General features: G+C 42.5%; 2 protein-coding genes across 2 annotated transcripts in view; one reads left to right on the forward strand and one right to left on the reverse strand.

The window, feature by feature from the left end:
- Positions 1 to 736: 736 nt before the first annotated feature.
- On the forward strand, positions 737 to 15,249 carry LOC309405247 (protein mono-ADP-ribosyltransferase PARP12-like; the record flags this gene model as incomplete). The annotated part of the gene is made up of 12 exons (XM_081999964.1): positions 737 to 1,181; positions 2,303 to 2,438; positions 3,501 to 3,795; positions 4,776 to 4,874; positions 6,113 to 6,236; positions 8,183 to 8,378; positions 8,972 to 9,092; positions 10,650 to 10,746; positions 11,757 to 11,835; positions 13,157 to 13,291; positions 13,997 to 14,144; positions 14,975 to 15,249. Exons 1-12 carry the CDS (start codon positions 871 to 873, stop codon positions 15,247 to 15,249), a joined length of 2,016 nt encoding a protein of 671 aa, XP_081856090.1. The 5' UTR covers positions 737 to 870.
- Positions 15,250 to 22,797: 7,548 nt separating this feature from the next.
- TBXAS1 (thromboxane A synthase 1) overlaps positions 22,798 to 25,589 on the reverse strand; it is a gene marked incomplete at both ends in the record, with an annotated part of 233,929 nt that continues 231,137 nt past the window's right edge. The window contains 2 exons of the mRNA XM_082013978.1: positions 22,798 to 22,872; positions 23,507 to 23,669. Of these exons, the coding sequence (XP_081870104.1) occupies positions 22,798 to 22,872; positions 23,507 to 23,669 (238 nt within the window). The remainder of the gene's footprint in view (positions 22,873 to 23,506; positions 23,670 to 25,589) is intronic.

A 25,589-nucleotide genomic window follows, 5' to 3' on the forward strand; every position in this document is an offset into this window, starting at 1 on the left:
GCCAGTCTGACTTAAATAATGGCATCATTGTTTTACCATTATCTAAAGCATGCCTCTGAATGAATGTGATGCAGCACCAGGAGGGATGAAATGACCCAGAGAGGAAGGCACTTAAACTAAAAAGATGGTTTCCCCTTCTAAGGAGTTCGTGAGCTCCCAGAGGGTGAGCACATGGCTTAGCCATGGTCTGGTGCCATGGCTGCAGTGCAAGAGGATGCAGTGACACTGTGCAGCAGGCAGTACTATGAGCATTGCAACCAGGGCAGTTGCATGCCCGGCAGATGCCTGCCCATGACTGAGCTTTTAATTCAGATATTGAAAGGAAGGGAGTGTGAGAGTGGCCTTCATGGCGTATCATCAGAAAACCGACACAGGTCAGAAACCTTAATTGAGAAGTTTTTCTGGTGCTTAACAATGGTTGAATTCACACACCAGCCTTCTTCCTGTAACTGAAGGTGGTGAAGGGAGCCCCACGGAAGAAATATCAAAGCCTTTTGGATGACCCTGGGTTTCTGGGGGCATCTCAGCAGGCGAAGGCAGCCTCCGGCCTGGCGGGCAATGTGGGCACCTCAAGCGCCCGGCGCCGAGGCCTCCCCGTCAGAGTTGTCCCCCCAGGGCGGCCCAGCCCCGGGGCGTGAGGGGCAGCCCCCGCCCGCGCCAGGAACCAGCCACAGCAGGGGGACGGCACAGGAGAGCAGGGAGGGCAGCACACCCCGCTCCGGCCCCTCCCCGGGGCGGCCGTTCCCGCGGCCCGGGCACCGCCCGTCCGCCCAACCCTCGCCGCCGGTTTCGTTTTCGTTTCCTTGCGTCGCCGGGTGGAGAGTGCCGGGGTGGGGCTGTCCTGAGGTCGGCGCGCCGGGCGCAGCGGCCATGGCGCTCGCCGCTCAAGCGCTGCGGCTGCTGTGTGCCAACGGCGGCTGCCTGGAGCAGGGCGAGCTCCAGCGGCGGCTGCCGGGCCGGCCCACGACGGAGCAGCTGGCGCTGGTGCTGCGGGACGCGCAGCGGTTCACGCTGGTGCAGCGGCCCGACGAGGCGGCGGCGGCAGGGGCGGCGGCGGTGGTAGTGGCCACCAGCCCCGTGCGGCTGTGCCAGGAGCACGGCGCGGGCTGCGAGGGGCAGTGCGGGCGGCTGCACCTCTGCAAGTACCACCTGAAGGGGCTCTGTCGCAACCAGCAGGCGAGGTGAGGGGCGTGGGCGGCCCGGGGCGCGTCCATCGCCGCCTCTCCGCCCGGGGCTGCCGGCAGGGGCGCCGGGGCAGCACTGCCCGTGCCGGGGGCGGGCAGGCGGGGCTGGGCCCTGCGCGGGGCCGTTTAGCTCGGGGCTCGTGTGCCGCTCCCTGCGCCCTGACGCGGTTGCCGTCCGCGGAGACCCCTTTCCCCTCGGGACCTCGACGGCCTCCCCTCCCCGCGGGGACCGGGGCTTCGCCCAGCCTTGGCGGGGGCCACGAAGCGAAGCCGCCGGTGCTCCTGCGGCGGGCAGCGGGGCTCGGCCCCGCTGCGGCCTGTGCTGGCTGCCCCGTTGCCGTTGGTAGCGCTGGCTAAACGCGTTTGTGCGAAAGATAAAGTGTTCCGGAGAGCGAAGGGTGTTCCTTTCTCCAGCCGTGGTGGCACCGGGGGCGCTGCGGCCGCTTCCGCTGCTCTCGGTGAGGGCGGGTGGAGACTGAGGGCTTGGGCGCGGCGTTAGGGGGGCTCTGCCTCGGTGAGCTCGGCCTTGCGCTCGGTGAGCCCCCTTCAGTGGGAGGAGGCTTCGCTAAAGGCCTCGCTGCCCTCGGATAATACTACTTTTTTTTTTTTTTTAACCCAAAGGAGAGATACACAAGCTGTTGTTTCACAAACTTTGGGTTGCCACATTTCCTCCCCTGCTCACCACCCTGCTTCTGGCGCTTCCCCCGCCTTGGGGGCAAAGCTTTCACCCCCGCACGGGCCCTTCCCCCCCCAGGCCACCGCACACACGCGTGAAGTTCGGGAATGTGCTCATCGATTTGAATGGGAGGGAGCACTACTCTGGCTTTTTGGTGTTTCCTCATGCATGGTTGTGAGCTGCAGGACAAAAATGCCAATGCTGTCAGGCTACACTAATGCTGTAATGACTGTAAATCAGAAATAGCGTGGCAATTATCCTCACAGTAATTACATAATCTGCTTAGCAAATTACATAATTATTCTATAAAGGAGCACTACAGATTTTTCTGAAACTAGCTAGTTTGGTGTGCTTTTTAAACTATTCGGTGTAATATAGTTGGAGTAGCAAAACAGTGCTAGTCTCTTACGTTCATTTTGCACTTGGGTTTCTTAACTTGTAGGAAGGAATGCAAGTTTGTTCACAACTTCCACTCAGACCACAATCTTGGTGTTCTAAAACAATATGGACTTGAGAATTTAAACAGTGATGAACTTCGCCAGCTTCTGCTTCAAAATGACCCTTTCCTCTTACCAGAGGTGAGTCTGTGACAGTTTCTTAGCCTTGTGTTTCAGTAAGCATCATGAAGCGGAAAAGCCTTGATACTGGCTGGAGATGTTAGGTGTCAGTTTAGTTAGCATAATGGAAATCTAAGACTTTAAATCTGCGTCCTCGGTTCTCATCTGTGGTGCGTTAACCCTAGCTGGCAGCTAAGCACTCGCACAGCCCCTCACTCACTCCCCTCCCCCAACTCCAGCAGGACAGGTGAGAGAAAACAAGAACAGAAGTGACAAAAGTTGTGGATGGAGTTAAAGACAGTTTAGCAAGTGGAGGAATGAGGGGAGGAAGCAAGTGTTGCAAAGGAACTTAGTCACCACCTCCCACAAGCAGACCGATGTCCAGCAAGTCTCTGAGCGAGGACTACCTTGTAAGAAGTACCCACCTCTGCCCTGCCCCTTTTTAATTTTCATTTTAGAGCATGACATTATGTGGCATGGAATATCCCTTTGGCCAGTTTGGGCTAGCTGTCCCAGCTGTGTCCTCTCAGCTTCTTGACCTTGCTCCCAGCCTACCTGGCGTGGGGTGGCCAGAGTGGAGAAAAGAAGAGAAAGCCTTAACACTATGCAAGCACTGCTCAACAGAAGCCGAAACATTGGTGTATCAACACTGTTTTGGTCACAAATCCAAAACATAGCACCATAGAGTCTGTTATGAAGAAAGTTAACTCCATCCCAGCCAGATCCAGTACTTCTTACCATCAGATTCAGTTCTAAAATGTTCATTGTTCCAAAACTAGAAAACCAAAGAGTTCTGTTAGTGACACAAATAAAAAGATACATTTATGTGACTTAGAACAAAATCCCATCTGCATAAGGATGCCTGTAAGATGGTTGTTGGCTGTTGAAAGATCTTTCTAGACATTAGCAGGGAAAAGGAAAAACTATCAAGTAATCACTTGGAAAACATGAAGAAAGAAGAAACTTGTATAAGTCTTTTAAATGCAAACATAAAAACGTAGCTGTAAAAATCTAAAAATTGTGAGTTCAAACAGTCTAGATGAGCACGTTGTACTTTAAATTCTTTTTTTTTCTCTACCCAAGGTCTGCTTGCATTATAACAAAGGTGATGGACCTTATGGATCTTGTACCTATAAAAAGATCTGCACCAAACTGCATGTTTGCCAGTACTTTTTGCGAGGACAATGCAGATTTGGCAGCAGCTGCAAGCGATCCCATGACTTACTAAAGTCAGAATGTTATGAGAAGCTGGAGAGACAGGGAATGAGCTCAAACATTATTGAGAAACTACCCTCCATTTATAGGAATATGTATGACATAAAAAATGGTGATGGAAACATGTATGACATAGAAGATGCCAAGTCTTCACCATGCAAAGGTAAATGAAGTCTTTTGAAAACATCAGAAGAGTTGTTAGAGCTAATGTAGCATTCTTACAGATGTCATTAAGAAAAAGAAAACTGAATTCACATCTTGTTCTGTCTTTTAGGAGGGACCTTGTACCTATCTCATTGACAGATTTGTGTCTTGACAAGTGAAGTGGATTTCAAGGCATTATGGGTTCCTAAGAAATAAAGTGCTTGGTGTTTATAAAAATCTTAAATTTGGGGTTAGAAAAGCATAACAGGAACTGGAAATAGGGACATCTGTAATTTTTTCTTGGTAAAAAACATAAGCAAGGGTAGATAACTTTAAGAACAGGTGTGTTGTTTACTTGTGTGATGATAAACTACTTTATCAATTTTTTTCTTTAAAACCTGGTGATTGTCTAGCACAGGAGTTCAGACAGCAGTATCCTAGTTACTTCTCAGACATGTAGTATTTTATGTGTTCTCTTCTTTTGAAACTCCTTAGAATTGTAAGTAAAGTATAATTTAGCAGGGAAGAAAAGGATAACAGAATAGAAAATCCAAGTGTGTGTGTTCATCTCTGCTATTCTCCCTGCAGTTCCTTTTTCCATTCTTTGTTTCCTTAGGTATGCTTTAATTTACAGAAGTATCAAATTTTGAGACTTCAGATTTTATAGCTGCCAATGTGAATAGTTGCGTGGAATGTACGGTTAACTCAAGTCCATCTAGAATGCAAAGGCATTGGATTCTATTCTTATTTTGTGGTGATAGGTAAAATACATCTGATTAATTTAGCAGTTACAGGAAAGTCAAGTTCGGAAAGGATGGATAAAGGGATAGGACTTTTGAGTATACAAAGTTATCAAAGACTTCAGTGTCTTTCTGGCACTGGATGCAGTTATGTAGTTATAAATGGTGTTTTTAGGCATCTTTCCTACCCATAGGTGCACTTTTTAGAGGGCTTGTTGAAATAAAGTATGTTAAAAAGACTTATAATTCCTCACTCTAGAGAGAAAACACAGCTCTAGCCAAGTGTCCTCAACTACAAATGATAATGAATTGGAAGAGATCTGTTTATATCATCTGTACAGAAGTTGTGGCTTTAAAGGTAGGTTGAGACTGTGGCAAGTCCAGTCTATTTTCCTTTTCTTATAAAGAGAAAGTGATAGACATCTTTCACAGAAAGGGGAAGCTTCAGATTTTATGCCCATCTTTAGTTAAATCTCATTGTAATCTTGAGTGCTGGTAGGAAAGTGTTTGACCTGCCTGATAAACAAAACAGCTCCTTTGTTTGGTATGTCTCTGAAATGTATAGTTGGAGATTGGCTACTCCACCTGTGTTCACCTAAGGGACTGCTGAATGATAGGAGTCCCATTTCCAAATAGCTACAAAAGATACTCTGAATTCTACATTCTTGCTTGTTTCTTCTAGTACTTTTATGTTCCTTCTCTCTGAGCTGTCTCCCTTTCAAAACATTCCAGCTTGTCCAGGAAAAAGACTGCTGTGCCAGCTGTCTTGTTGGGGGTGTCCTTTTTTCATCCTTTTCCTTTTTGATGTTCTTGACCTGTAGCAGCTCCCTGATGTACTGCACAACTTCTCATAAGAACTGTGTATTGCAGTATCCTTGACTTTCCCTGTAGTTAAGTTGCCTGTTGTTCTGCTATGAAAGCTAGCCTCTAGTTTATACATATGTGTACTGGTGATGTGATCTTTGCTTCTGTTGAGGAGTGACTGGATACTGACTCTTCTCATGATTTCTGAGTAACACTTGTGATACCTGGGCCACTGCCACCACTACTCTTGTTCCCGGTGAGACCTGGATCCATAGAGACTTCTTGAAGTCTCTAAATAAGCTACATCCTATCCTAAAACTAAGCACTAGTTGTTGTGGGTTTGGGTTTTTTTTTTCCCCGTCAGTAATACCACTTTGGGACTAAGTGGTTAAGCATGGATATTTGAGTCTACACTGTTATTCTATTTATGAAATAATAGCCTCATATGGGCTTGTGATCTCGGTTCATTGTAAATTTTTGTCTCTGAAACTGAGAAAACAGAATGGTCCTTCACGCTGAAGGACTCCTTCTTAGACTCCTGCTAACAATTTTGATGCACAAAGAGAACCTAGTAGGTACAGAAACTGAACTTCTGCCTGAGCTTGAAAATTAAATTTTGCTTATTCACGCTGAAAAGTTCTGAACTACTGCTTGTAATGATTCCATAGGTGAACTTTCCATAGCTGTGCATTTGATACTTTAACCAGCCAGGTGTACAGCCCTGAAATGTTGGAGGTTTTCTCATATCCTGTAAAAATAATAACATCTCTTTTTTTTTTTTAACTGTTATAGACAAGTGTATCAGAACTCATTTTCACTTGCCATATAGATGGCAGATCTCTGATGGTAATACCTGGAAGGACTTCAAGAATATGGAAGAAATAGAAAAAGCATATTGTGACCCCAGTAATACCAGGTATAAACTCTTATTTAATAACGTTTGGAGTTTGCTCTATTGGACCAGGCCCTTAGTGGCTATAAATTGCCACAGTTCTATTGCAGTCATTATATAAGTAGCCTCATTCTGTGTTCTTCTACTGACCTTGCTTTGCTGATCTACTGTTGGTGGAGATCTGATCCATTGTGACATACTTATGCCTGGAGTCCATATAGGACCCTCTGTGTTACCATACTGGGTTTGGTGAGATGCAGTTAACTTTCTTCATAGCAGCCCATATAGTGCTGTGTTCTGGATTTGTGACTAAAACAGTGCTGATAATGTGCCAGTGTTTTAGGTGTTGCTGAGCTATGCTTGCCCAGAGTCAAGGCTTTCTCTTTTTCCCACTCTGCCTGGGGGTGGGCAAGGGGTTGGGAGAGGATCAGCTGGGACAGCTGACCAAAGGGATCTTCCATACCATATAATGTCATGCTGAACAGTAAAATCTGGGGCAGAGGAAGAAGAGGGTTGGGTTTTTTGTTTCCAAGGTGGCTGCTGTTTGGAGGCTGGCTAGGCATTCAACTGCCTGTGGGAGGTGATGAGCGATTTGCTTTGCTTTATTTATTTGTTTATTTACACACACACCCTTCTTCACCTATTGAATTGCCTTTATATTGACCCACAACTTTTCTTGCTTTTGCGCTTCCTATTTTCTACCCTCTGTCATGCAGAGGAGGGGAGGGAGAGTGAGTGACCAGCTGTGTGGGTACTTCGTTGTTGGCCAGGGTCAATCCACGAGAGTTATTTTATGTGTCTGACCTGTAGACTCTAGTATTCTTTGCTGTGGGGAAAAAAAAAAGGTATAAATACTTCCTACTGCTGCTACCACAGGAAGTCTTAATCCTCACTGAGAATGGCTGGAAAACTGCAGAGAATGGTGATTTTGTCACAAGTACTTATGGGAATCTGTCTTTGGTTAGAGCTTGCCAAGACACAGCTTGACCCCATAGTTAGAAGTAACCTTCTCTTCCATCCTCCATCTCAAAAGGTGAAAAGATTACATGGGATTTGCTCCTCCCACTCCCTTTTCCCCTGGTCCATATTGTGGAACTGGTAGAATACCTTGTGCACCTGAAGAGAGAGATACTCTTGGCTGCAGAGAACCATTAAGAATACAGAAATACATTTAAGAGTTTGGAACTGGTTATATAGCACAAAGCGTGTATTGGAAGGGACTCATACCAGTATGACTCATACCAGCCCTCTTCTGTTGTTTAGTCTGGAGAAGAGGAGGCTGAGGGGAGACCTTATCGCTCTCTACAACTACCTGAAAGGGGGTTGTAGTGAGGGGGTGTTGGTCTCTTCTCCCAAGTAACTAGTGACAGGATGAGAGGAAATGGCCTCAAGTTGCACCAGGGGAGGTTTAGACTGGACATTAGGAAAAATTTCTTCACTGAGAGAGTGGTCAAGCATTGGAACAGGCTGCCCAGGGAGGTGGTGGAGTCACCATCACTGAAAGTGTTCAAAAAACGTGTAGATGTGGCACTTCAGGACATGTTAGTGGGCATGGTGGTAATTGGGTTGATGGTTGGACTTGATGATCTTGAAGGTCTTTTCCAACCTTAATGATTCTGTGATTCTGTGTTACATTAGAGGCTCTTTGAAGCCGTGCTTAAGTTATGATAGTGTTTAGAATATAGTTGGTTAGCAAGAAGAAGATAGTGTACATTTTCCACTGTTGCTGTAACTCACTAATTTACGAGTTGGTAATGGTTACTGCACATGGAACCAATGTGAGACGTAATACTGTAATGCAAAATATGTACAAACGTAAGATGGAGCTAGGATTGTTGTAGAAACTGCAGGTTTGTGTTCTGCTTTTGAGTAATGTTGACTTAATTTCCAAATTTTGTGGTGTGCTTCTGAACCTATGTGTAAAACTTCACCAACAGTTCAGATTTTTTTTTCCTCCTTTTTTTTTATAGATTTAGTAATGGCGTTGCTGAAAGTGGCTCTGTCTTGTCATGTATCGGTTTTTTGAATATGTGCTGTGGGTTTGCAAAGGTTAGACGTCTTTCTACAGCCTCCTCTGTGACCAAACCCCCTCACTTCATTCTTACAACAGAATGGATCTGGTACTGGAAAGATGAATATGGCCTGTGGCAGGAGTATGGAAAAGAAGTAAGTGTGGAGAAATGGGGAGACTCTCAACTCTGTGTTAAGAGTGCAGAACTACTGAAAAGTACACAGTGTTTATATCCTCCCCTTCTTTTGTCACCCTCTCCCTCCCACTGATACTGGATGAATGGACTTGAGAGGCCTAATGGGATCTTCTCCCTATGAATGTGATTGGTTCAGGTAGGGGAGTGCTCACTGGTGAGTTACAAATAGTATTCGCAGAGAATTCTTCAGTGAGTCATGTCAGATAGGATGACATTAATACATTCTTTTCATTGCTCCTGACTAAAACTTCCTTTTCTGAGGTTCCAGTAGTACTCTCTACATCTTTGCTAAGGTCTAGTTGGTGAATGTGTGGTCTCAGTAGTAGTGTTCACCGCATGCGCTTTGCAATGTAAGTGTAGGCTTCATAACAGTGCTTGGTTTATTTTAGGGGCAGTTTCAACTGCTTAATACATGGCTTTTGCCTGAAAGCCACTATCATGTGCAAAGGTTGATACATACTGCAGCCACCATACCATATGACGGTGGGTTTTAAACATGCCTGTACCTAACAGACAAGGAGAATCATTTTTTCTCTGCTTTTGTCCTGACAGGATGTTGATCATGTAGCTGCCACTGTCTCCAGTGAGGACCTGGAGAAAGCTTATGTAGCCAAGGGTTCTCCAAAGCTGAGCTTCAAAGCTGGAAGACATGAATATGAACTCAATTTTGGAGGTAGGTTCTATTTGCTTTGTTTTTTTTGTTTTCTCTCTCCCTTCCTCCTTCCTTCCCTCCCAGGTCTTTTGTGGTTTTAAACTACATTACTACAGAAGTTAGGAGAGAGAAATTTGAACTTTGAGCTGCAATGCTTACAGAGACAGAGCTTCTATCAAAGTTATCAGGATAAGAGCTGTTCATGTAAGCAAAGTGGCATTCCTGTTCCTCCAGGCCTTTTATTTTTGAGAAGTTCTTGTACTAGGTTTCAAAATGTCTGCCAGCAAATCCAAGTGTGACATTGCCATTGATGCTAGCACCAACACAAGTGGTGAGAAACTTCTGGGAGACTTGACAAGCCAGCTTCTGGTCTGCTTTAATAACTGGCTTGCAGAAAAAGGAATACTTGGGCAAGGTGTAGAGTCCAGACAATCCTTAGCATTGCAAGATATATGTAGCTATTTTCTTTTCATAGCTCTGCCAGTCTGGAAAGGCTGACGAAATACCTTGACTATGTCAAAGTAGGAAGATGTGCTTCCCAAAAGTTCAGGAAATTTAAGCCACTTGTGATGGCACTTGTCCTCTGTTGCTGAGCTGTTGCCTTTCCAGGTATCCTTTTCAAAAATAATGGGGGATAGTGGTGGTGGGAATCAGCCTGCCTAGACTGTCATTTTGGTGTAGTTGCCTTTGGTCCAACTCTCCATTACTATCTCATTCTGCATGGAAAAAAAAAAAAGCAACAAACAAGCAAAAAGGGCATGTGATACGTTGTTTGTGATTTAACTGAAAGCAATGCTGTAATCTTCTCTATAGGCTGAGTAAACTTGTCTGGCTTAAAAGGGAAAATTGCATAATAAATCAATCATAGTAAATACCTTTTCTAAGGTTTGGGCATTTTTAGTATCTTAGACAAACATATACAATGTAGACATCTTCCAAAACATAGTTTCTAGGCTTGGTGGTACCAGGAAGTTTTTTCTTTGTTTTTCATCTGAAGATAAGGCCTCATTTTCCTGGCTACTACTGACTCTTCATTGCTAGTATGATGTGGCAGAAACTACAGAGGTTCCACAATCCAGAAAGAATGCCTCTAAAATTCAGGTTGCTGTGACTTGTTTCTGTGGATGGTCAATAAAAATAAATGGCCTGTGATAGCTGTTAGGTTGTGTTTATAGGGTTTGAAATCTACAACTACATGTAGGAAAACAGTATGATTGCAAATTGAGAAGGAGAGGATGCAATCCATGGAGCAAAGGTAGATACTTATTTTACAATGATCCTTTTTGGTTAAGTGTGACTGATGGAACAATGAAGGGGAAATAGCTACCAGTGTCTATCATTGCTTCTGAAGCTAAGAGCAAAACTGAAACTGAAATCCTTCTCGGTGATTTATACAGATAGACTGTGGGTTCCACATCCTGCTCTGACTTCCCTTTGTGAAGCAAGAAAAAAAGCTTCGTGCCTTTTTATCGATACTTTTGACCAAACAACTTAGTGGCAGGTTTTGCTGCAGTGTGAAGGCTTTGTAAAACATCTTTCTGATTGTTTAGAGACTTTTTTTTTTTTTCTTTTTCCCAGCCATGATTCAGAAAAACCTTTGCTACAAAACAGAGAGAGAGATTTGCAGAAGACCTAAATTTGTCTCTCAGACAGAGGTAGAAAAGGCAAGAGCAAGGTAAACTGCAACTGCTCATTCTCGGGTGATGGATTCAATGCATTGTGAATGCAGTGTCTTCCAAGGGTGTAAATAAGGTAAAGGAGTAGCTGTTAAGGCAACTGCAAAAGAAGTGGAGGGGGAAGGGACATACCTTTCCTACAACAACGTCTAGCCGGGGTAATATTGCAGCCTGGCCACCAGTTTTCAAGCAACTCAAGAGCCTTGAGGGTGAAGGAAGTTTGGGCTTGGCCACAGAAAGTGTGGAAGCAGCGAAAATAATGCAACATGTAGGAATGTTGTGGGGAGCTGCTGATTAGAAGGTGCTATCTTATTAGAGCAGTTGACACAGATGGAAGCAATAACATTGATGCATACTAGCCCTTTCTGACATCCGAGATCAGTAATTTTCAAAGCTAAGTACAAGTTTAGAAACAATTCTTTTGAGAACAACCGGACAATATGAGAGGAAAGTAGTAGTTGTTACAGGTGGAGCAAAAGGTGGGAGTCTGCAAGGGGAGAAGTTTTATATAATTACATGTAACAGCCAACTTTTCTTATGCATTCCCTTGCAGCACACAGTACTCGCTTAAACAACACAGAAAAGAGCAGCTAAACACACTAATTAAAATTGAGGTGGAAGTAGAGGGGAGGGCTGTATCTATCCTGTTTCTGTCATACTGATATGATACTGGATGCATTTTTATTTATCTACCCAGCATAGGAGAGCTTTTATGTATACATTCAACTCTTTGCAACTAAGGGAACTACTTTCATGTTTAGTTCGGTGTATATCTAATTTTTTTCTCCATTGACATCTTGCTTCCTGTAAATCTTGACACGATGATTTAGAACAAATATTTTCATGCACTGAACTGAAAAGACAGTACATTTATGACATGTTTCTGAATATGTTCAGTTGCCTATATTTTCCCTAAACTTGGCAAAAATGTTAAGGATCATATGTACATAAAATGTAGGGGTGTGTTTTTTGTTTTAAATACCTATTTGTAATGTCTTGTAATGTACAGGAGCTTTAAACATACAGAAGCATTTAAGGGCATTCCAGCTCACTGGGACAAATCTGCCATGCCTGAAGTGGGATTCAAGGTTTGGAGCTTTTGTTTTTTTTTCCTCTCCATCAGTTTTGTTGCATACAGGTTTGTTACATCACAAGTTCAGTGTTTCTTGTGCCTTTGTAGTTAACTATTTCTTATGTAGTGTAATGCAGAGTTGTTGGAAAATTTGAGCCTGTTATCACACTGGGCAGACCTAGAGGTGAAACTAGACCCAAATTTAAACTAACAAATGGTGGCAGTATAACCATGGTAACATTGGCTTTCACTGCTACTATTTATCCCTTTCCTTGGCAAATTTGCCTGAAGCTTATGATAGCAAGATTGTTATGGGTGCCTAAGATACATGGCTTTGAAGTCCAACATGTGCTGAAGCATGAGAGAGAAACCATGTGGTTAAACTTCAGTAGCCATTCCCTGAGCTGTGTGTAAGCAGACTGTTGTATGTGTGTGGAGCATTGCTGGAATCAGCAGAGTTCAGGCTGGGGTCGTTTATTAAAAATGTGCCATAACACCAGTGGGGTGAACTTGTTTACCTTTGTAACACACCCAGTTAATATCTGCACAGTTTAGCTTTGCTGACTTCCTGCCTGCCTCCACCATGACCTCTGTCAACTCTAGTACAATACCTACAGAAAAGATCTTCCTATATGAAGCTTGAAAACTACTAACTTGCAAAATGCAGATCCTCAAGAAATCGTCAATAAAAAATAGGGAAGGCTAATATTGACGTTCTTGATGTTCCTACGGAAAACATGCAAGTAGAAAACTTGCTTGCTTTTAGGACTGTCATGTAAGGAAAACTGATTTTTGGCAGTGTGTCCCTACTCTTCCCTAAAATGTTTTATCAAATAAAGCCTTTTCAATTCATTTAAAAACATAACAGGCAGTGCAGTTTGTGTTCACTGGCTGTAGGAAGTATAAACTATAAAGATTTAAAAAGCTAGGTGTAGAGGTACTCTTTGATTTGCTGCAACATAAATTCTTCATTTTGTTTTATTTATGTCCTCATTTCTTCTATGTATTTAGATATTGTTTGGTATATGCATGCAAATGTATCTTGGCCCAAGTATTAAAAGGGGCTGGGTGGCTGCACAAAAGCATGCAGCTCCTTTAATGTCCTGTGAGAGGGCAACCTTGGGTGTCTTAAACACCAGGATTTAATGTTCCCTAGGTAAGGGCTCACTTTTACAGAGCAAGGATCTCTAGTCTGCCTTTTTTCCAAGAATATTTTTGCTGCTCTTACCTCTGCTTCACAGAAAAGACTTTAAAGGTCCGACTAGTGCACTAGGTAGAGTGGCTGTGTTATGATTTAGCAAAAGATGAGAGGGGCTTTTTCATCTTTTTCCTTACAGCTGATTGAGCTTGACAGTTCTGCTGAAGAATACAAGAAAGTCAAGGTGGACTTTCAACGCACAATGCCCAAAACAATTATTAAAAGAATTCATAGAGTTCAGAACCCATCTCTCTGGGAACTGTATCAATGGTATGTGTAAAATACTGCTCTGGTATGTGTGCATGAAGTTTGTTGTTTCTGCAGTTAGCTGTATGCTAAAGATAGACACATGCATTCCTGAAATGCAGCTGCATTTATGAATCTTCCACTCCCCCACTGAAATACCTAGCCAGGATCAACATGTAGATAAAGAGATACCGACAAAACCAAAACTCCGTCAAGACATATTGCTTAGAATAGTCGGATGAGCTCTGTGGGAGGAATCCTTGCTCCTGAGTAAGTGGTTCTGACTTCTGCCAGGCTTGTGTCCAGGACAGCTGCCTTCTGCGGAAGCCTTGAAGCTGGTAATCGGTCACATCTGGCAGAAACACTGGTTTGTAGCTGGTCAAAACTGAAATGGCCTTCAAAACTAAATACAAAATTCACTGAGGGAAAGCCTTACCATGAACTCCTGTGTTTAGAAACAAAAAAATGGTTTAAGATTCCTCCCCCCCTCTTAATAGGCAGTGAATGAAACAAAATGTTTTTATTATTAAATATCTGGAGGCATTTGTGTATAATGAAAGCATGTTTGTACCCAGCTAGGCAGCAAGATACCCTGTGTGCCCAAAGTTCAGGCCATAACATAAGGATTTGCAGAATTAACTCTGTAAAATTGTCTCTGAGTGCTAGTATGCTGGAACCTGTCTGGGTACAGCCACTGTGGAACTGCAAAGATACTGCTTCTTATTGCAGGCAGAAGGAACAAATGCAGAAGAGCAATGGTAGAAAGACCGTGGATGAGCGATTTTTATTTCATGGGACCAGTAAAAAATACATTGATGCCATCTGTCAGCAAAACTTTGACTGGAGGATCTGTGGCCTTCATGGGACAGTCTATGGCAAAGGTGGTTTTTTGGCTCTTTCATTAACCCCAGACTTGCTAAAAAATTCTCAGTAGTTACTGCAGTGGTGTAAAGTTAGAAAGAAGGCACGCAGACAATCTCTGTGATGATGTGGACAACATAGCTGACTTTGGCAATGATCATTTGGAGCTGAGGCATACTGAAAGGCCTTGGCCTCTATGCTCCACCTTGTCCTTGCAAGAAAAGACAAGCTTAGGAGAGGCCAGTTCTACGGACAGTTTCTCCTAGAGTCCAGGCTTACTCCTGTTCCAGTTTCTCCAAGCTCCTACAGGAAGGCAATGTGGTATTATTTGTTTTTTTCCAGGAACATAAATGCCATCCTGGTTACAGGCTTTTTGCCTTGTAAGCAAATTATATTCCTTTAAGGTGTTCTGTGTACAGGAAAGGATCAACACACACCAAGTGGAATAGCTGAGACAGACTGACTGACTACCCACCTGTCCGATTGAACACTTTGTAACTCTCGGAAACCTTCTAATCAATAGTACTAGTCTCTGTCAGGAGAGGAAGTTGGGTGAAATTGGGGAAGGTAGACTTCAAGGGTCAGGAGGAATTCCTTTTTAAGGAACATCATAACATTTAAAACATCACTTGATGTGGCTTTTTAATATGTGCGCTGTGAAAAATGAAAGTATAGGTAATACACAGTGGTCATTTTCACTAAGAAGGACATGCAGGATAAGTGAAGGCTTTGGAAGGGCCGTTCATGAACTGCTTAATGGATTTGCTTATGAACTTGCTTTCACACTGTATCACTTCCTTCCCTGCAATTTTGGTGTCTTACCAACTCTGTCTTGGTGTTTCTTCTGCAGGAAGCTATTTTGCAAGGGATGCGTCTTACTCTGACAACTACTGCAGGGAAGACTCGTACACCAAGACCATGTTTCTGGCACGGGTGCTGGTGGGGGAGTTCACTCTTGGTAATTCTTCTTATGTTCGGCCTCCCTTGAAGGACAACGGAAACTTCTACGACAGTTGTGTCAATAGCTGTTCAAATCCTTCTATCTTTGTCGTTTTTGAGAAACAGCAGATTTATCCAGAGTATCTCATAGTATATACTGACCAGGTGTTGGCAAAAATGCTATAGCAGCAAAACCTGTTATTATTATGTTTAGCTGGTATAAACATTTTTTTAGTATTGGCTTAAGAGAGAAAAAGTGATTTTTAGAAGTTTTGTAATTGGGTAGGTGAGTGTTCAGAAACATTTCTTCGCTGTCCTTTCTGTGCAATAGAAAATAAGAGGTAAAAAGACAAAGGATGTCTTAGAATTCTTAAAATCCTTTCACTGTCTCCTATTCTTTAGCAGGTATCAGGTTTCCCTGCATTGCTAGAAACTTTTATAAATTTATTAGCTGAATTCACTGATGTTGTAACATGAGGATTGGCTATGACTGCCAAGCTTAAACAGTATTTAGTTATAATTGTTTCAGGATAGATCTTTACATGTGCTTGTCGGTCAGAGGCTGTGTCCTTCTGCCTGTTTATCTTTTAACTCAAAATTTGGTGAAACCTGCTTTTTTAAATGATCTGTCTCCTGTAACAGTAGACGTTCAAGTGTTTGCAAATGAGACTGTCTTTGTGCTGAGTTCATTGCATAAACTCTTAGCAGCGCTGTTTTTTGTCCCTACTTAACCTTCAACAACAAAGCCTCCAAAATTAAACTTGCTCGTTGAAAAGGAACAGAGACTTACTTTCACTTGTTAATTTTCTCATTTAAAACAAGTACCATAGTGGGGTTGCTTGGTGCTGTGCTACCCAACAGTTGACTGACTGACTCTATCAAGTAAATGCTGTATTTTAGATCTGTGCAAACCCAAGCTTCTCATGACTTTCAGTGTGCCTGCAAATGAGAGAGTGCTGGTAGGTGCTGGGGGCATGAAGAAGAGGAGGCAACTCACCCTGTCATTTAAGAATACCATACTTACGAGTAAAATACACTGCTTGCAGTGCTTGATTAGTAATACCCTGTTTCTGTGGAGCAACTTTATAGTTCCCTTACAGTTGTTGGGAAGGACAGTGAATGACTGTCTCTCATTAGGTGTACTGCCCCTTTGCTTGCAGGAGGTACACCGGTTACCTCTGTAATTAAGAGAAATCTTGCAGGGAAAATGTGTTTACCTGGGAGTGGTCTTCAGCCACAGAGCTGAAACCTTTAAAAATCTGAAGATTAAGTTGAATATTTAATTGTTTGCAGCAAAAGATGTTATTACTGTTGAGCAGTCAGCATACATATACATGCAGATAATAAAAACACTTTGAACTGTCATTTATTAGCATTAAAGTTGCTGATGCATAGACAGATGCTTTATTAGAGCTTTTAGTGCTCCTAAATGAGTATTTGTTAGCTATAGTGTACTGCATAAAGCCTTAAGATATACTTCGTATAGGACCGAAAAAAGCTCCTCTCTACCTGTATTCTAGAAGCGCTGCTTTTTAATTCATCTGGATGATGATGGACAGGTGTACACTGGGTAACTCTTTATTACTTAAGCACTGTGAATGTGGAGCTTAGCCATGATTAGCTGGAGTAGGGCTGTGTAGAACTCCGTTTTATAAGAACTGTAAAACTAGCAGCATGATATCTGAAGGAAAATACTCCTATTCATTTTTAAACCCAGTAAAACACAGGATGTGGAAAAGCACATTGATGTATTTTTTCTTTGGAAAGATTTGTAATAGAACATACATGATAAATCTCATGTCAGCAAATAACTGTGCAGCTGAAAGCTTTCATACATGTGCAGAGTAAGATTTTTCTGCCAAAACAAAAAAACATGTTCATCTACACGTTTATGGCAAATGAAAATACCGGTAGTATGCCTTTCTTCCTCTGAACATAACCAGCATTTCAGCTAAGAACTGCAATAGCTAAAGTCATGTTAATCTTTTACCAGAAAATTGAAACAAGCATTTTTTTCATGGAAAAAGTTGAGATATTTTTCTAATAACATTTTTGATGGCTAGTAATTTTTTTAAAACGTTTAACTTAATTCTTGGAGGAAATGTTTAAGTGTGAATGTGTATGTAAGTAAGTAAAATAACTGGAAAAAATGGCAGGTTGTGTTCCTTTGTCATCTATTATTTCTTCGTTAACACACAAAAAAGAAAAGTGGCCATGTTTTCCACTTTTGAGACTGAAGTTGTCACTTTCTTGTGTGTAGTTGTGCTGGTTTTGGCTAGGTAGAGTTAGTTTTTTAGTTTTTTAGAGTTAGGGGTTTTTTTTTTAGTTCGATAGAGTTAGTTTTCTTTATAGTGGCATTTATGGGGCTATGTTTTCGATTTGTGCTGAAAACAGTGTTGATAATACAGAGATGTTTTCATTATTGCTGAGCAGTGCTTACACAGAGTCAAGGCCTTTCCTGCTCCTCACACCACCCCACCAGCAAGGAGGCTGGAGGTGCATGGGAAACTGGAGCGGACACAGCCGGGACAGCTGACCCCAACTGACCAAAGGGCTATCCCATACCATACGACATCATGTTTAGCGTATAAAGCTGGGGGAAGAAGGAGGAAGGGGGGATCTTGGGAGTAGTGGTGTTTGTCTTCCCAAGTAACAGTAACGTGACGGAGCCCTGCTTTCCTGGAGATGGCTGAACACCTGCCTGCCGATGGGAAGTGGTGCTGAATTCCTTGTTTTGCTTTTAGCTATTAAACTGTCAAACCACAAGTTTTCTCACTTTTACTCTTCTGATTCTCTCCCTACTCATGCCATGTGGGGTGTGAGCGAGTGGCCATGTGGTGCTTAGTTGTTGGCTGGGGTTAATCCATGACAGTAGTAAATAAACAGGTATTCAAACCACTAAATTCCTTGTAATGTTTTTTTCTCAATACTAAAAGCACCTTCTTTCCCTATGTTTCTGAGTTCTTGGAAACTTTCTTAAAGATGCTGCTGTTAAGTAGTGGAGTCCCTCTATAGCTGTTTGGATTGCATTTGGAACTGAACAGATTAAAGAGTTGTTTGCATTAAATCTAAACTTTAGACAAAAATTAATATTGAACCTCTTTTTTGAGCGAGGAGGATATCTCTTGGCTATGTAAGACAAGAAACGGAGCAGGAACAGTGTAAAAATCTCTCCTACACTATGTGAGAAGAAAGATAAGCTGTGAAGGTTGTTTACTTTTTTTGATAACAGGTCCATCCTGGCAAGACAGATGGCAAGACACCAGAAGCTAAACAACTTTGCTATGCTAGTAGTGTGGCATGGAGCGTAGTAGTTTATGAACCCCTGACCCTCCCATCTGCTGGGTTGGGTAGGGGTCTGGCAGCCAGCCAAGGTCAACCCACCACACCATTGAGTTTTACCTGTAATCAGGTTTGTTGTGATATTCTGCCTACATTTTATAAGATGTGGGTGTCAAAATCCTGTGTGTAAGTGGCAGCAGCAAAGGAGTGGCAGTACACTACCCAGGTCAGCTACCTGCAGCCTGGCTGAAGTAGGTGTGATGGATAAGATGAACTTAGGTGGATGAGACCTATCAGCTATGGTAGTGTGCTCAGTGCTTGCATTTTGCTGCTTAGAAATCAATTCTCAGAGCCGTCTTTGAGCCAAAGGGCAAGTGGGAGTTGTAGAAATTCTGCTTTACTTGGAATACTTCTTCCAGCATGAAAGCCAGGAGGGATGGCTGTTTTATATGGCCAGCGTTACTGGTCCTTACCTTTTTTGCCAGGGGGTAGGCTTAACGGGCCTGAATAGCTCCTTTGCACTTCTTGTTTCAGGCCTGGTTACAGCTTCATCTCTACTTGCAGAAATCCTAGCAATTGAGGGAATCCTGTTCCCTCCTTGAAAGTAGCCATAGGACCCAGCAATGCAGGGCGCAAACATCTTAAAGACGCATCAAACTTTTCACAGTCAGAAGACAGGGTGGGGCCAGTGCGAACCAAGCAATGAAATAAACCGTTTGTAAGTAAGTCAGCTTTAAATTCCTTTAGCATGTTTACTACTGTAAATGCACAGGAGAGTCTTACCTAAGGTGAATCTGTGTCCAAGACAGAAGTATCATTTAACAAAGGGAAGAGAGAAGGTGGTCGTTTCAGAAAGTATCACACAGAGAGGAAATTCTGCAGTTTAATGCCAGGAAAGAATAGATAGTTCAAATTTTCAAATTTACAATCAATCAAGCATAATAATTTTTAACACCCAGCTCAGTTGTTCAAGGAATACTATTTGTAAAGTACAGAACTGCAAAGGTTTTTATATCTCAGCACTCATTAAAAATGCCACTTCATACTGACAGCCTTCCATAATCATTGCAAAGTCCCAGAAGATGTTTTTAATAGTTTTCCTTTACCAAGCAGCCTTTACTTCATATCATCTGTCAAAGAATGACTAAGTCCCTTTGTAAAACAGACACGCCCAATTTTATACAAACACACAGCTCAGCAATGCAAGACAACACACTGTTTCTGAGGAGAGAAATTGTTTTAAATCACTTTCCTTGTCCTTCCCTAGAACCAACTGCTGTTGACTGAAGCATGCTGTACCACAAATGCTAACAGCCATCATGACTTCAGGATATAGAGTTGTGTTTTGATGTTGCAACTATAAACATAACTCCTTTTTTTGGTAGTTTGTTTTTAATGAATACTAAAGCCAACTCTGCTTAGGATCGGTTTGGGACTGTGTTATACGGGTGCACAAACACATTGTGATTAAGAGGATATTACCAGTTTCTGGTTTGCAGAGCTGCTGTCAGTCTCATGTCTCATTTTTTTGCAAATGTGTACTTCTAGGGGGCTAGAGCAGCACTGGTCCCTTCAACGTGGCTCACTCTTTAGGTATGTTGCTGAGCCCGCACAGCCAGGGAGAGGGCCAGCATCATTAAGTATTCTGGTAAAATGGAAGGCTGCACAGTGCCTGGTGACTGTATCAGCAGCTATTGTTTGAAAGGAAAAAAGGCTTGGGTCTCTTCCTATACGACTGGAAAGTTGGCAGCTTTTTCTCTGTCTTACTTCTCGAGCTGTCTCGCTAGGCCTACATGTAGGACAAGGGATGACACACTTCCAGAAATGTGGCTTGGCCCACAGCTGCAAAAATATTTGCTCCATTCCAGGTGAATATGTGAATTTGCTCTATTGACAGGTGAAAATAGATAATACTTCCTAACCAGAAAATTTTCCAGGACAGTTGAAAAAACATTAGCTCAGACTCAAGTGAGTTTCATTGCACACATACTATCCTTGTTCAACTTAGAAGTGTCTGGGAAAGACTGTTGGTGCAGTTTCCAAGCCTGTAAAATGTGATGCACAGTTGCAGTCACTGCAGTACTGTTTTTCTCTAGTGGAGTCAACATGGTAAAGATGATAGTACTCTGTTCAGGCACAAAAATATGAGTTGTTCAACGACTCTGCACGTTAGTGGCACTCTCTCAGACAAATATTGAGGACACAAACAGCATTCAGGTAAGCTGTAGAACAGTTGACACAAAAGTGTATTGAAGACAGACAAGCTTGATTTAGGCTTGGAGTATTTGTTCAAAAATGAAGCACACAATGACCTGCTAAGTCACGTAAGGAAGAAAAACAGTAAAAATTTTTTGAAGGGACAAAAAAGCCTTTAACAGCTGACTTCAGACTGGAATGAGCTTCCTGCTCATTCAGGTAGGGAGGATGTTTTTAGGCAAGGCCCATCCAACTTTTTGCCAGTTGTATGTATAAGCTGTACAGTAAATCAGCTGCCAGCACGCTACTTACTTTCATGAGGGAAAAATGATGGCTAATGTGTAGAAATTAGGGTGTATACAGTATATTGCTTTTCAAATAAATAATAATCACTCCACCAGTAATTCATATTATCAGTGTGTCTGTAACAGGGCACTTTATTAGCATGCCAGAGATGCTCCATGGAAGTAGGAACAATTCCATGACTGATAGGTCAGTACTTCACCACTACTACCTGTACAGCTCTAGTTTAAAAAAAAAAAAAATCCCATGAAAAAGAAAGAAAAAAATCATCCAGGAGCAAGATACAGTAATTTGATCAGTGTTAAGGCAGCATGTGGGAAGAAGGCAGCAAAAGGTGCTTGCTGGAGAGAAACTAGGGAACTATCTAGGGATCAGTGAGCAGATGGCTCCTTCCAGCAATCCTTGCAGTGAAGCTGAGCAGTCAGTCTCTTCCTACTGCTGCCGTGACACTAATCTGTGCATACCACCAAGAAAGATGCTGTTACCTAAGGAAACCTTGAGCAGAGTACGTCAGCAGGCAGAAGGTCAACACTTGCAAGGAACCAAAAGGTGCTGCTTTATTTTTATGGTGCTGTAAGAATTTTTGCTGTTTATAAAAACTTAAAAAAAAGAAAAAGAAGGACCCTGAGACTGAGTCCATCTCTTCTCATGCTTTTGTTGTACAGCCAACCAATTTGTGGAGCCCACTGAAGGAAATGTCTTTTTTTTTTTTTTTTGGTAAGCTGATCACTGCTGGGTGATGCTCCACTAGCTGTGTGGAGATTGAAGGGCTTTGGAGAGGAGTAGGAAAGAGCATGGAGGGAATTGTGAAGAGTACTGCTGCTTTGGCTGTGAAGACGCATGTGCACAGCCATACAGCTTGAATGGATCCATGGTACTGCTGCAGCTGACAATCAGACAAGTTCCTTCCCGAGTGGAGTGAGGCACTTGGGACATGACCTGCTCCAGAGTCACATAAGGAATCAAGAGAGCTGCTGGGACTGATGATCTTGGATCCCACTCCCTTGACGTTGGCTTTCGTGCCTGTAGCGCTCTTAATTTCCCTAAGTCAATGAGTTAGACAAGATGGTGCCAACAGCAATGCTTGGAAAGGAAAGGCCTCGAAGCAGTGAAGCAGTTGTTGTACCAACATCTTCTGAATACCCTTAAATTTCCTCCAGTGGTCCTGCTTTCATTAAGTTTGTATCTTTTTTCCCCCCCACCTTTTCAACAGCAGTTCAGTAGCCAGCAAAATGGCTGCCACCTCATTTCTTTGGTCTTAGCTACTGGAACATAACTCGTAAACAGGGGAACTCTTCATTCCTCTTCAATCATGTTGATGCAATGTGCCAAGTACAAATTTCTAATCTAAGTGTATTTCCAATCACTTCAAAAGCTTGAAGAAGGTGCAACTCCTTCCACTTTACAGACACAGAGAAAGATTAAGCATTGTGCAGGAGACTCTGCTTTGATTTTTAGCAGAGTTCAGGATAAAATCCTATGTACTGGATTCCAGGTCTTCTGCTATAACTGTGGTGCCTGTTGGGCTTTTCCTAGAGTAGGGACTTGTAAGTGCATGAGAAGGATGTGTAAGATGATGAATTGTAATTAAAATCTATTGTAAATCTAGTGTATGCTTAACACCTGCTCCGTTCATTGAACTTGAGCATGAAAAAAGCATTCTGAAAGATGAGTGAAAGGAGGTGTAATGTAGAAAAGCAAGTGAAAGTGGGATGCTTCTTTACAGATACTATTCACAGCAATTTGAAAACCACCAAATGACTGTGGAGCCCACATCTCATTTTAAGAAGTGACTGGAGGATCTCCCACAGCAGGGCAGTGAGGCAGCACCTGCTGACCACCAAGTGGGACTCAGGCTGCTACCTGTCTTTGGGGTTTTGAAAAATAATTATACCCACTGAATCACTGAACAAAGGATCCCATCCCAGGAGGCTTCAGAACATACATTTTCTTTTAGCGAGATTCTAGCGTAATGTAGACTCCATTTTTTGGTCCAAGTGTGGCTTTCGATTTCAGCTGCAAAGGAATCTGAAAGAAAAAAAGAACATCTTATGTACAGTTGTATGTATTTGTTTATGTGTGTATAACAACCCCACATATAGGCAGATATTTTTGCTGGGGGACCAATTCATACCAAGATTATTGTGAAAGCTGTAAAGTACTTGTTTTACAGTCAGTTGTGGTAGTATAATATTAAATAGAATTTACAGCCAGAGGCTGAGGCAGTGGTTTCCCAGGTATACTGTAGATCTGAACAGAAAGAAATTAACTCTGTAAACTCTAGAGCTGCTAAGTGCCAGGTGCAGTGTATATAGCAATAGGCATATACTACAGTGCTGAGATCCCATGAAAGATGTATACCCATTCTCACCCTGTATAAATCAAGGTATTTTGACTGAGGTGTTGCTACACTGATCTGCACTAAGGCAGGGGTTTTTAACTGTTTTGTTAGAAAAATCATAAAGGTTAAACCACATCTTGATTAAAACATGCAGTCCATGTTCTAATGGAGTCTCTTGTCCCTCCTTATTATGGAAGTGGCTCTAGCAATTTTCTTAAATGAATAGAAAGTCACAAAGGCAAGTCAGTCGTCCTGTCTAGGACACACTGACAACTCCCTGAAGTTGACAAATGTGGCCTTCAAGCCTCTGCATCTACAAACCTCAGTCTCTGGGCAGGTCTTAAATTGAAACTTCTGCAAAATCCTCAGCAGAGTCATTTTTGTCTCCAGCAAACCCATCTTCATGCCAATGCAGCCACGGGGTCCTGCCCCAAAGGGTAGGTATGCAAAGGGATGTCGTTCCTTCTTGGCCTCCTCTGTGAACCTAAGAAGGTGCAGAGATGGAAAATGGTTCAAGAAATGCTTTTTGCTCCTGATTCCATGTTTTTCATTTACCTCTCAAAAGGTGGTTATTTCAATTGGTCTTAATGGATAGGTCAAGGGGACTATTGACAGATCATGTCCTGATGGGTCTGACACCCTTAAGCAAGCAGATAATTGACTTATGGCCATCAGCCTTTGCCAGATGGTGATTCCAGCAAAGGACAGACAGACATTAGTATCACTTCCAATCTATCTTTAATGAATTGCCTTCATCTGATGACCACACTCAGAAGAATGATAACTTCAGGTGCAGATATACTAGCTGTGTTGACTTTTGCATGTATGAGGGAGAGATTACAGCCAAGAGGAAACTAATGGGCTGCATTGTGAACTAGCTAGAATTAGCAACAGTGCTTCCCTGCTGTGCACCACAGATGCAGATCAATGGGAATTTCTCTTAGAAGCTTGCAAGGGGAGATGAAATCTCATGGGATTGGACAGGCCATGGAAGACAGTTACTACAATTCAGTACAGCCTTTCTCTCTGCTCTTGGCCCAAAGAGACCAGGTTCCCAGTTGGGAAACACTGAAATTGCAGACAGTTCTGTTCTTAGAGCTGAAGTACCTCAGTCCAGTTGGAAATTGATTACTGTGGCAGTCTGTATGCAGATCTGCATCAACCAGCTAGCTTTAAAATACTTGATCAACCCATTAGAAATGAGCTTCTTTCTTTTTTTTGTGACAAAATGCCTATTTGAACAGCCATCCAGAGGAAAAAAAGTAAAATCTGTTTGCCAGCATCTGCAAAGATGGATGTATACTGGACAGAATATGTACAGACAAGAGTACAGAATCTGAGTCTGTACAAGTTATTAGGGTCAATGCACAATCAACAAGGTGAGGCTCATCCTGGCCTGTGCTGAGTCACTGGTCAGAGTGGTTCCTTAAGAGAAGCAAACCTTTACAGCGATGGCATTTCCCTGGAAATCTACGTAGTCCTCCCATGCCGTAAGGTATTTGGAGCTGTTCTGGTAGTACAGAACTACTTTTCCAGTTCTGTAGTTGGATAAAGGTTCTGTCCTTCATGTATAGGGTCATCCCTAAAAATCCCTTATCTGTTTGGATACAGTTTGCAAGAACTTTAGACTCCTAAGGCTCAGAGAACTCATGCAGGGTAGAAAGAGGTGAGAGGTAATACAGGCTATTTTGAGGTTTCAAAAAAAATAACATTGTATATTTATGCTAACCCCATCCCTATGCTTAGATATCCTAAATAAGATTGAGATACTACTGCAGAAAGTACTATCTATAGCCTGTAATTTGAGATTGAATGGCCATTAACTCATGTACTGAGCACTGTTGCATATCCCATGCAAACAGGTTAATGCAATTCTTGCCTTGCTCACCCCCATATATCATTCTGGTAAATTTAAAGTTTCCCTTGTATTACTCCTGAGGCAGATTTCAAAATTAAATATTAAGGGAAAACGGCTGTAGCTGAATTAATTTATTTTTTGTTAAGCTTTTATTTTATAATTCTTATTAACACTATCAAGTGATACAAGCTGGGGAGAGTGTTAGTAATTATGCTTCATTCCTCAGGTAAATTTCCAAGGGAATCAATCTCAGATTCATAACAAACGGCACCATATGAGTCAAGGGGACTGCAGCTCCCACTATCCATTTTACCCTGTAATGTGCTCTCATACTGCTGGTAAAGTGGTGAAAAAACAATTAAGACAGCATTTCTAGATAAGTGTTGCTAAACACCCCCCACCCCCCCGATTTCCAGTTATTGCTAAAATTCCTCCCCAGGCAAAAACTCTGGGCTTCTCTAACCCTGACAGAGCACATGCCAAGATTTGTTCCAGAAGGAGCATTAGGCAAACCCACCTACACCATACATGTGTCATCTTACTGGC

Source organism: Phaethon aethereus (genome assembly GCF_964289735.1).
Source record: "Phaethon aethereus genome assembly, chromosome: 1".
NCBI lineage: Eukaryota > Metazoa > Chordata > Aves > Phaethontiformes > Phaethontidae > Phaethon > Phaethon aethereus.